At 42.3% G+C, this 12,807-nt stretch overlaps 1 protein-coding gene across 1 annotated transcript in view; it reads right to left on the reverse strand.

Annotated features, from left to right (window-relative positions):
* Window positions 1–12,807, reverse strand: part of LOC124796407 (nucleoporin Nup43) — a 213,555-nt gene that overhangs the window by 169,443 nt on the left and 31,305 nt on the right. Inside the window, exon 2 of the mRNA XM_047260584.1 lies at window positions 4,827–4,934. Coding sequence (XP_047116540.1) covers window positions 4,827–4,934 — 108 coding nt within the window. The remainder of the gene's footprint in view (window positions 1–4,826; window positions 4,935–12,807) is intronic.

Below are 12,807 nucleotides of genomic sequence, written 5' to 3' on the forward strand. Positions count from 1 at the left end.
CTCATTTTACTGTTGGTCAGCTATGGTCATTTGAGGATAAAGAAAAATTTTAACAAAAATAATTTGGAATGTCTACATGGAGATGTAATTGAGATTGCTCTCTGGAATTAGTGGACTTAAAATCATTTTTAAGAAAAGAGTAATTGTTGGGAAAATGCTTGAGACAAATTTAATGCCAGTACAGATTTAATTGAAACTGCTTGTATATTATAACACAAGGGCTTCAATTGTAACTTATGTGGGAATAACAGTACAGGTTTTTTTTAGGAAGGATATGTTTTTAATTATGTAGGTCTTTTTCTGTATTTCTCAAGTACCAATATATGAACCGTCTGCTTTGGAGTTAAAATAAATTTTGGGAAGAGTTAAGTGGCTTACCACTCAGGGACCATGGTGTCCAAACAAACTACCTCCAAAATTTAGTACCACCCATCACCACCCCATCCTGGGTGAGTTTCAGTTGGGGTGAAAAGGGAGACAGAGTCACGCAAGATACTCTAGGATAGGCCTAAGTATTTGAGTAGAGATTGGGGGTTACATTGGACTTCTGGGATTGGATTGCTATGGTAGAACTTGTAGGTGGGGGAGTCAAGATAATTGGCAGAAACATTCTGTCAGGTAGTAACTACAATTCATCATGACAGTGTTGAAGCCTTTGTCTGCGCAGAGGATGATTACATCAAGGTTTGTCTTGAGGTTTTAGATGGCTGTTCTTTCTTCCACTGAGAGATTTGTGTTCCAGAGAAGTGACCTGAGGAAGGAGGCCAAGTTGGAGGTAAGGGATTCTGAAAGCTAACTCAGGATCAATCAGTTGAAGAAGAGAAGGTCCAATCAAATGGTGGTATGAACTGGAAGAGTCTAGTTCAATGTTGAGATTAGATGGCTTAGGTTGGAGGAATTGATAGTAAAGATGTGTTTCCACTGCAAGGATTGGGAGAAGAAGAGTAGGCCTTTGACAAGTCCAGTGTGGTTGAACTTAGGTGGGGGACTGATGGTGAGGACCTTAGGTAGAACTGAAAGTTCTATTGGATTAAGGTTTTCAACGTATAGGTTGCAACAGTGTTTTGTGTTTTGTGGAATGTTAGGAGGAAGTTTTAGAGGAAGTTGTTGATGGGAAACATCAGCAAGGCAGTGTTTGGGTGCCACGAGGGGTTGATGAGAGGTCAGGTTTCACTGAGTGTAGGACAGGTATTGATGGACAGTAGTGCTCTGAGGTGGGAGTAACATTTTAATAAATTCTGATAATTTCTGGAGATGGTGTCTGGAGTGTTCTTTGAGGTGTTGGTGGACAAGGATTTCAGTTATGGAGATATGGTGCAGGTACTTCGGATTGCACAGTAACAGTATCTTGTAATGGGAGTAGAAGTGGTCCTGGGGTGCCAGTGAAAGCAGCTGTATCATATCAGCTTTGCTGCACTCACTGCACAGCATTTCATGCGGCCTTGACTACCAAACAGCTGTCTACAAGAATAAATAACCACTGTTAAACTGTAGTAGAAGAGCAGTGTTGACCACACAATTGCAGAATATGCAGCTAAGCACAACATAATCAAGTTGAATGGTTCATTCCCAAACCATGCCCACTGGATCCTTCCCTCCAGCGCCAGCCTTTCTGAGTTGCGTTGATGGGAGGGTCCTTGCAACACATCCTTTGTCCCCATAATCCTCCTGCTCTCAATCTTCACTAAGCTACTGCATCCACACCTACCCAGCCATCTCCCCCCTTTCCCTGTCCTGTCATTATCTCCTAAACCCATTCCACCGAATCATCATCGTGTATGACACATATTCACCAGCACTAGTGCCTGTATTTTGCTTTTCTATGCCATGAACTTGATGCCTCTGTGTCCTGCATTCCGATATAACACATGTATTTATCTCCCTCAGAGATGCCACCCACCTTTCCTCAACTCTCATTCTCATCTCATTTCTCCCTGTACCCCCCTCTCACCCCACCTGACACTAACTCTCACCCCAGCCTACTGACTGATATGCAGCCCCAGCACTACTTGCTGACCTGCATCCACAGCATTGTGTGTTCAGTTGGCACAATGTAACTGCATATAGGTGTGTGTGTGTGTGTGTGTGTGTGTGTGTGTGTGTGTGTGTGTGTGTGTAAAAGAGAGAGAGAGAGAGAGAGAGAGAGAGAGAGAGAGAGAGAGAGAGAGAGAGAGTGTTTTCATTCTTTTTTGTGTGCCTGCTGACAACTCATCAACTAACCTTCTAGTAGTCTGAATGTAAACACTTCTCATCTATGAATTGAGTTTGTCTTCTAATGTGGCTAGCAACAGGATAGATCTAAGTTCCACACATACGAAATGCTCTGTTATGATAACAGTTGAAAAACTTCCTGTCATGCATCTGAGAAGTAGACACAAAGAAGCAGCGGAAAAGAAGAGAAGTAAAAACACTGGGTGTGACGATGAAATGAGGGCTGTGTAGTGCTGGAATGTGAAGAAGGAATGAGAAATGCCCTGCCCACTATCCTTCCCACCCCTCCCACAGTGTTATTTCGCCATCCACCAAACCTACACAATAATACTCGTCCATCCCTCACAGCCCCTGCTTCCAACCCCCTATCTCATCAGAGTTTCAGGGAGAGCATAAGGGAACAACTGACAGGAATGGGGGAAAGAAATACAGTAGAAGAAGAATGGGTAACTTTGAGGGATGAAACAGTGAAGGCAGCAAAGGATCAAATAGGTAAAAAGACAAGGGTAACAGAAGAAATATTGAATTTAATTGATGAAAGGAGAAAATATAAAAATGCAGTAAATGAAACAGGCCAAAAAGGAACACAAATGTCTCAAAAATGATATCGACAGGAAGTGCAAAATGGCTAAGCAGGGATGGCTAGAGGACAAATGTAAGGATGTAGAGGCCTATCTCACTAGGGGTAAGATAGATACCGCCTACAGGAAAATTAAAGAGACCTTTGGAGATAAGAGAACAACTTGTATGAATATCAAGAGCTCAGATGGAAACCCAGTTCTAAGCAAAGAAGGGAAAGCAGAAAGGTGGAAGGAGTATATAGAGGGTCTATACAAGGGCGATGTACTTGAGGACAATATTATGGAAATGGAACAGGATGTAGATGAAGATGAAATGGGAGATATGATACTGCGTGAAGAGTTTGACAGAGCACTGAAAGATCTCAGTCGAAACAAGGTCCCCAGAGTAGACAACATTCCATAAGAACTACTGACAGCCTTGGGAGAGCCAGTCCTGAGAAAACTCTACCATCTGGAGAGCAAGACGTATAAGACAGGCAAAATACCCTCAGAATTCAAGAAGAATATAATAATTCCAATCCCAAAGAAAGCAGGTGTTGACACATGTGAAAATTACCGAACTATCAGTTTAATAAGTCACAGCTGCAAAATACTAACACGAATTCTTTACAGACGAATGGAAAAACTGATAGAAGCCGACCTCGGGGAAGATCAGTTTGGATTCCGTAGAAATGTTGGAATACGTGAGGCAATACTGACCCTACCACTTATCTTAGAAGAAAGACTAAGGAAAGGCAAACCTACGTTTCTAGCATTTGTAGACTTGGAGAAAGCTCTTGACATTGTTGACTGGAATACTCTCTTTCAAATTCTAAAGGTGGCAGGGGTAAAATACAGGGAGCGAAAGGCTATTTACAATTTCTACAGAAATCAGGTGGCAGTTTTAAGAGTCGAGGGACATGAAAGGGAAGCAGTGGTTGGGAAGGGAATGAGACAGGGCTGTAACCTCTCCTCGATGTTATTCAATCTGTATATTGAGCAAGCAGTAAAGAAAACAAAAGAAAAATTCGGAGTAGGTATTAAAATCCATGGAGAAGAAATAAAAACTTTGAGGTTCGCCGATGACATTGTAATTCTGTCAGAGACAGCAAAGGACTTGGAAGAGCAGTTGAATGGAATGGATAGTGTCTTGAAAGGAGGATATAAGATCAACATCAACAGAAGCAAAATGAGGATAATGGAATGTAGTCAAATTAAATCGGGTGATGCTGAGGGAATTAGATTAGGAAATGAGACAAAGTAGTAAAGGAGTTTTGCTATTTGGGGAGCAAAATAACTGATGATGGTCGAAGTAGAGAGGATATAAAATGTAGACTGGCAATGGCAAGGAAAGCATTTCTGAAGATGAGAAATTTAACATCGAGTATAGATTTAAGTGTCAGGAAGTCGTTTCTGAAAGTATTTGTATGGAGTGTAGCCATGTATGGAAGTGAAACGTGGACGATAAGTAGTTTAGACAAGAAGAGAATAGAAGCTTTTGAAATGTGGTGCTACAGAAGAATGTTGAAGATTAGATGGGTAGATCACGTAACTAATGAGGAGGTATTGAATAGAATTGGGGAGAAGAGGAGCTTGTGGTACAACTCGACTAGAAGAAGGGATCGGTTGGTAGGACATGTTCTGAGACATCGAGGGATCACCAATTTAGTATTGGAGGGCAGCGTGGAGGGTAAAAATCGTAGAGGGAGACCAAGAGATGAATACGCTAAGCAGATTCAGAAGGATGTAGGCTGCAGTAGGTACTGGGAGATGATGAAGCGTGCACAGGCTAGAGTAGCATGGAGAACTGCATCAAACCAGTCTCAGGACTGAAGACCACAACAACATAACTGATATTACTGTGATATTACAACCTCTTACTGTTTTGAATCAAAGTATGTAAAATTTTATCCACATATTTTTGGTTAAAACAGGATAAAATTAAATTCTCATGTTCTTTAAGCAGTGCTTCACAAATCTGAAGAGCATTGCATGTATTCGTCCAACTAAAATAATTTTAACTACATAACTTGCATTTATTAGTAAAATACTTACTTTTATTTCAGTAATATCACCACAATTGGGAATAGTTCTCAGTTTTGTAGGAATACTGTATGACTCATCTTCATCAGATGCATATGACCATAGTGCTAAGTGGCAAATCTGAAAAGGAAAGAAAAGAGGATTAATACCTTTTATTTCAGTATCCAGAAGAATGGCTGACAACAACAAAATCAATTAAAGAAAAAAAGCACTGGTCTGGATGATGTGGGTCATCAACTTCCACCTTCATTACTTGAATTCCAGTCCTTGAACAACACATTGGCATGTATCTCACAGCACTGGTGGGTTCCTCTCTCTCTCTCTCTCTCTCTCTCTCTCTCTCTCTCTCTCTCTCTCTCTTTTAGCCAGTCATCAGTCTTCTTACTAGTTTAATGCAGACTGACATGAGTCATGAATTCATCATAGTATATACCGCAAACTATATCATCAATTATTTGTTACATGTATTCCAACCTCTCCCCCCTCCCCCCTACAGATTTTACCCTCTGTAGCTACCTCTATTAGCATAAAAGTTAATCTCTGATGTCTCAATAGATGTTCCATCATCCTGCCCTTTTTTCACTGTTTTCCATATATTCCTTTCCTCACTGATTCTGTGGAGAACCTTCTCATTCCTTTATCTTATCAGTCCACCTAATTTTCGACATCTGTCTGTAGCACCACATCTGGAATGCTTCAATTCTCTTCTGTTCTGATTTTCTCACAGTCCATGCTTCACTATCATACAATGGCGTACTCCAAATGTACATTTGCTGAAATTTTTCTCAAATTAAGGCCTATGTTTTATACTAACACATTTCTCTTGGCTCAGAATGCCCTTTCCACCAGTGCTAGTCTGCTTTTTATGTTCTCCTTGCTTTGTCTGTCATTAGTTATTTTGCTGCCCACATAGCAGAATTTTGTAACTTCATCTACTTTCTAATCCCCAGTTCTGATGTTAAGTTTCACACTCTTCTCATTGCTGCTACTTCTCATTACTTTTGTCTTTCTTTGATTTACTCTCAATCCACATTCTGTACTCATTAGACTGTTCATTCCATTCAACATATCCTGTAATTCTTTTTTACTTTCACTCAGGATAGCAACGCCAGCAGCGAATCTTATTATTGATATCCTGTCACCCTGAATTTTAATCCCACTCTTTAACCTTTCTTTTATTTCCATCACTGCTTCTTCAATGTCCAGACTGAGTAGTAGGGGCAAAACAGTAGTCTACCCTGTCTTACACCCGTTTTTATCTGAGAACTTCATTCCTTGTCCTCCACTCTTATTGTTCCTCTTGGCTCTTGTACACATTCTATATTATCTGTCTCTCCCTACAGCTTACAATATTTTTCTCTGAATTTTGAACATCTTGCACCATTTGCCCATTGACGAATCGACAAAGAGAGCAATATAAAAACAACTACATGTTAATCGCAATTGATGGAAGAGAAGACAGCTAAAAACAGGGACACAGAGAAAGGTCTACAAAATACGCCATGGAGAAATGGAGGTCTTAAACTAAAGATTTAATGTCCTTCACCATATTGCTACAATGGATAAAAAGTAAAACGCAGTCGACAGCCCACACATCACTCGCTAGAACGGCTGGTAACTCAGATAGTAAACACAAATGAGAACGTAGGTGGTTAAAAAAAAAAGGCATTCCGTCACGAAAAGGTGAACCATCAAAGGTTGAGGGCAATGGGCACAAAGTGGTGGGGGGTCACAACTTAACAAATGGAGAGGGCTAAAAAGACAGTGCCCAATTCGTAACCTACCTAAAACGATCTCCTCACCGGGAGAGGGTCGAGAGGAGATCATCCAAGCTGCTGGGAGACGTTTAATTTCCCAGAGCTTGTCCCATGAAGGGAGGACCTACGGTGATGCCAAAGTGACACCACCTGCTGACGGACAGCAACACAGAGATCATCAGAGTGAATGTAAGAACCAGCGGGCTGAGGTAAGAGGACTGCAGCCTCGGCAGCAGCGACAGTGGACTCAGACTGACATGACCAGAAACCCACACAAACATCACAGTGGCTCCATCAAGAGTGAGCAAGTGACAGCCTTCCTGGAACCATTGTACTATGGGATGGACAATGTACAGCAAACAGAGGCTCTGAAGGGCACTGAGAGAGTCAGAGCTGACGGCACAATTGAAAAGCCTATGTCACTGGACGTATTGCATAGACTGACAAAGGGCTAAGAGCCTGGCTGTGATTACAGAGCTGTGTGTCAGAAGCTGATACCGAAAAATGTCGGTGAATATGATGAAGGCACATCCAACACCACAGTCAGTCCAAGATCCATCAATGTACATAAAGGTACTATCATGAAATTCTGTGCGAAGGTCGGGAAACTTAAGGCAATAGAGCGGGCTGGAATAGTATCCTAAGAAAGCGAATGAAGGATAAGGTGAACACAGGCTGCCACACGAAGCCAAGTGGTGAAGGGTGCACACCCATCGGGAAAGTGGCAGGTAGCATGAAGTTAAGCTGCCGGAGCAACAGCTGAAAATGAATGCCAGGAGGTAACAGAGAAGAGGGATGCACCTCGTACTGGTGATCAAAGAAGTCATCGAAGAAGAAGGTGTAGGATGGGTGCCCACGCATGGCAGACAAACGACATGCATATGAGTCAATCCATACCAAGTGGTCCAGCACTGGTTGCTTGACCATCTCAGAAAAATTTTATATTTGTTGGGTGGATTCCCCAATGTTTAGTAGTCACAAAAATATTTTTACAAAAATTTATTGTTTATTATTTTGAAATGGCAACCATATTTGTTCCAGGCTGCATGTGTTTTCTCGTATTTGCAAGCATCTACATTTTTTACAATTATTCAGTAGTGGATTGTCCTAAGCCTTTCAGATAAAATGCATTTAGTTCAACACACACTGGGCTACAAATTAACATCATTATGACTTAGCTGAATGTATTCTTTAATATATTTTTAGTAGTTCAAATTTATCAGCCAAAAATTTTAAAAAACTCAATTTTTGAACGGTAGTTTTTTCAAAGAAAGATTAATTTCTCAGCTTTAATATTTTTTCTGCTATTACACTGTATAGTATAGTTACTTTTTATAGAGTATCAATGGTGAGCAGCTTACACTTAAAAAATACACTATTATAAAAATTGATTTTTTAAAATTTTTCCATTTTGTGGTCTGCAATATCTTTGTTGGGGGACCAGATAAAAATCTGAAAATTTCACAGTTAATAGACATTTATGATATCAAACTTCAGTATAAATTTCAACTTTGAGAGTCAACTGGAAGTTATGGAAAAAAGATTAGAAACACGAGTCAAAACTATGTTTTTGAACATCTGCTATATCTGGTAGGCTAATCAAATAAAGTATACCAACTGCATAATGTAACACACCACATTACACTTGCTAACGATGATTTGTCAAAACAATGCTGTGGTAATTGTTTCAGCAGGCTAACAATTGCATCTGCAAGCCTATACAATTCTGGTTGTTGTCTTCCCCTTTACACCAACAACTGTCTACTCACACTCATTTAACTAGAAGTTCTTGAAGTGTGCGCTTGAAAAATGGTGTCTCAGTGTTCTGTTGGTGTTGTTATTAATGAAGCATGTCATAAAAGTGTGTATGGAATGTATCCTAAAAACATTACTTTAATCAAAGATTACACTGAAGAAGAAAAGGTGTTGTTTTACTTACGAGTCAGCCCAGAGGTCAAATCAACATGCAAGTACCGTGAAATGAAATACTTAAAAAAATTTCATCACCTTTTTGGTCAGTCTTGCATGGACCCTTTTGAGAAACGTAAGAAACCTATAACAAAAGGTTGCGAGAAACAAAATTTGATCATTATTCTAAACATAAAAGCCCTTTTGTCAATCTCATACCAGGAAAATCATTGTGTCCAACATGTTATTCTAAGATATTTGTAATTCACAAGAGAAAGGATAGTGAAACCTCAGATACAGAATTTTGTGACTCATCAGCAACCATTAAAAAAGAAGATACAGCTTGTGAAATCCTGGGTATATCACCTGCTAGTAAAATTAGGAAACTAAGTCAAGATAAAAGACCAAGAGCCTTGAATACAAAAACTGAGAAAGTGGCAGCTACAGTCAAAAAGATTTTGGAAGTTTCATTTCAAAATACAATTTGTACTAAAACAGATGGAAGTTCTAAAACTTCACCAACCGAATATGATGATTTGATAGAAAAACTAAATGGATTAGTTCAAACAAAGAGTGTAAAATTAAGATTATCAGTTTACTGCCGATAGCTAGAAGGAGGGTGTTAATCCTTACCAGGATTAGGTATGGGTATAACAATGGCTTCATGCTAGCTTCTGGGAAACATGACCTCTGCCCAGATGCACTTGTATGTATGAAGGAGAAAGTGCTTGCCCACAAGAGAAAGGTGCTGCAAAATTGGAGTGTGAATTTTGGCTTGCCCTAAGATGGAGGATCGGAATGAAGTGAGAGCATGATCTAGCTCCCTCATAGTAACAACTCACTATTCTGAGAAGAAAATGGCATCACTCGAGCATCCTCCACTCAGTTTCTGATGGAGGAACGCAGGGTGATAGTGGGAAAAGCTCAAAATCTGCACAAAATGGCGGCCCAAGGTGCTGGAGATAGCAGTAGGGTCCACTATGACATCATCTGCTACTGTCAGGCGGAAACTGGGGAATGGACCTTGGCCCCAGAGAGCCTTCAGAGGTTGGCCCACATGACGAAAGAAGAACTGGAATTATTAAAAGGATTAGTAAATGAAATCCAGCTAGCTTTTTTTGCTATTCCAAAGAAAGTGACGACAATATACACACAGTCATTTACAAGGAAAGCGGTTTGTCGTCGTAGGATGACGGCTAAAAATCCGGTGTGCATGTCTCCAGGTGCGAATAGCATCGTGGCATGCCTCAGTCCATCAACGAACCGGGACATGGAGTGGTAAAGAAGAAGTGTGACAAATGGAACGTTCTGCAGCAGTAAGGATAATATTTGTAAGATATTCCACTTCATCATCGCAACTGGGGAAATGTTCATTGAAGGTCGCCAGGTAGGATTGATTAGTTGGTTGGTTGGTTTTGGTATAAAGGGGCCAAACTAAAGGGTCGTCAGTCTCTTTTTTCAAGGTACAAAAACACCCAAAGTATGTTTGAGAAAGTAATACAGGAAAAAGGAATGGGGAACCACAGCTAAAAAGAAAACTAATGGAATGAACAAAAAACGGGGAAAACATACACCACAAGGAAACGTAGAAGAAGGTATTAAAACCATAGAGCAGATGATTTGGGCTGGCTGATCACAAGAATAAAAGAGGATGAGCCAGCCACCCTGCAACACGTTAAAACGTCCACCCCAAAAAGACAAGGCGAGATGAACATACACAGGGAAAAGATGACCACTACGACAAACCAATGCAAAGAAAGTGCGACAAAGTTAAAGTGGAGGGAGGGTGGCAGCCTCGGAGAGAAGGATAATACCCACCCTCAGATGGTACGATAAAAAAAACCCTCACGAATAAAATGTAAAACTAAAGCTGCTGTTGAGGCATTGTCATCCAACGGCGAAAGTAGGGTGTTGGGAAGGTTACAAGTCCGACACAGAGGGGCTAAAAGTGGGCAGTCCAGCAAGATACGGACGACAGTTATATGTGAGCCACAGTGACACCGAGGTGGGTCCTCGCAATGAAGGAGGTTACCACGTGTTAGCCACGTATGGCCAACACAGAGCCATTAGAGAACGACAGAGTCCCTGCAAGAGGCCCACATGGAGGACTTCCACATATTTGTAGGCTCCTTAATGGCACGCAGTTTGTTGTGCGTACTGAGATTATGCCCTTCTGTCTCCCAAAACTGAAAAACCTTGCGGTGTAATAATGATCGCAGGTCAGTTACAGGGATGTAGACCTCCAGAAGGGGTTTCCGTGTAGCCTGTTTGGCCTGCCTGTCAGCAAGTTCATTTCCTTGGATTCCGACGCGGCTTGGGGTCCACACAAACACCACGGAATGACTAGTCCGTTCCAGGGCATAGATGGACTCCGGGATGCTCACTACCAAAGGATGGCGAGGTTAGCATTGGTCGATAGCTGGTAAGCTGCTCAAGGAGAGAGTACAGAAAAGGAATGACTCACAAGGACATGAGTGGATGTGCTCAAGAGCATGAGAAATGGCCACCAGCTCTGCAGTGAAAACACTGAAGCCATCTGGGAAGGAGTGCTGTTTAGTATGTCCTCCATGAACATATGCAAAGCCAACGTGACCATCAGCCATCGAGCCATCGGTGAAAACTACTTCATCACCCCGGTACATGTAGAGAATCGAGAGGAAGTGACAGCGGAAAGCCGCAGAGTTAACGGGGTCTGTAGGGCCACGTCAAAGGACCAGGCAAAGCTTCAGCCTAGGTGTACATCGTGGAGACGTACATTAATGGACCTCAAGTATAGGTGCTAAAGGCAAGGACTCCACTTCAGACAAGAGATCGGACACGAACCGCAACCATAAGCCCTGACCTGGGCCGCTGATGCGGGAGATGAATTATTGTGGGTGGGAAAAGGATATGGTAATTCGGATGTTCAGGAAGACTTTGAATGTGTGCAACGTAACTGGCGAGCAGTTGTGCACACCTAACTTTCAATGGAGGGACTCCGGCCTCCACCAGGATGCTGGTCTCCGGACTCGTCCTAAAAGCTCCCATTGCCAGTCGAACACCACAGTGATGCACTGGGCCGAGTAAACGCAATGCTGAGGGTGCCACCAAACCATAAAGCAGACTTCCCTAGTCTGTTGAAGATGACGAGGAGATATCGCTTGTAGTCGGACAAGAGATGTTTGATCATCTGACTGTGGATCTGATCTGGCCCAGGAGCTGTGTCAGGGCAATGTGCGAGGGTGCTGAGGAGCTCCCAATCTGTAAATGGAACATTATAGAGTTCACTGTCATGTTCAGTGAATGAGAGGGCTTTCCTTTCCATCCGCCATTTGAGGGTGTGAAAGGCTGGGGGATAATTCTCCGATGCAGAGGCTCGAGCATAATACTCAGCAAAGTGCTCGGCAATTGTGTTTGCATCTGCAGATAGGCCATTGATGTTACTGTCAGTGACACCTGTCAGGGTCTGGTACCCAAAAACACGTCTGATCTTTATCCAGACTTGGGAAGGTGACGTATGGCACCCTATGGTCAAGACATACCTCTCCTAACATTCCTGTTTCTGTCTTTTTATAAGCTGGCGAACGGAAGCGCAGAGCCATTTAAAAGCTATTAGGTGCTATAGGAAAGGGTCTGCAGTTACGTCACTGTAGAGCTCGCCGAAGCTCTTTAATGACCTCAGCAATTTCCGGCGTGACTTTCACCAGGGGCACCCTAAAGGACAAGGGATCGTGTTTTCCGCCAGAAAAAAGATCGTTCTAGTGACCCGCTCAACCACCGCAGTGATGGTACCATGCAGGGGAGATTCAATGGTGACAGCAGAGATGAAAGCTTCCCAGTCTGCCTTGTTTAAAGCCCATCTGGGTAGACGTCCAGGAGAATGGGGCTGAGGGAGTGACAGGAAGATGGGGAAATGGTCACTAGCATACAAGTCATCATGGGCTCTCCAGTGGACAGATAGTGGAAGTCCTGGACTGCAGAGGGATAAATCAAAGTGCCATGAGCCACACTTAATTAAGTGGGGGCCCCAGTATTTAAAAGTTGAGACAGTAAAGTTTCAACATCTCTACCTCGGTCAGTAAGCACCGTGCCACCCCACAAGGGGTTATGGGCATTAAAATCTCCCCAAAGTAGGAAAGGTTTTGGGAGCTGATGAATCAGTGCAGCCAATGCATTCAGGGGGACTGCACCATCTGGAGGAAGATAAACATTGCAAGCAATTATTTCCTGTGTCATCCTGATGCTGACAGCCACAGGGGGCACAGACTCACTGCATACGGAACTCGGGACATACACACAAACTCCATCTGACACACTATCATAGTCGCTACGGTTCTTGTAATATCCCC

The sequence above is a fragment of the Schistocerca piceifrons genome, chromosome 4, assembly GCF_021461385.2.
Source record: "Schistocerca piceifrons isolate TAMUIC-IGC-003096 chromosome 4, iqSchPice1.1, whole genome shotgun sequence".
Classification (NCBI taxonomy): domain Eukaryota; kingdom Metazoa; phylum Arthropoda; class Insecta; order Orthoptera; family Acrididae; genus Schistocerca; species Schistocerca piceifrons.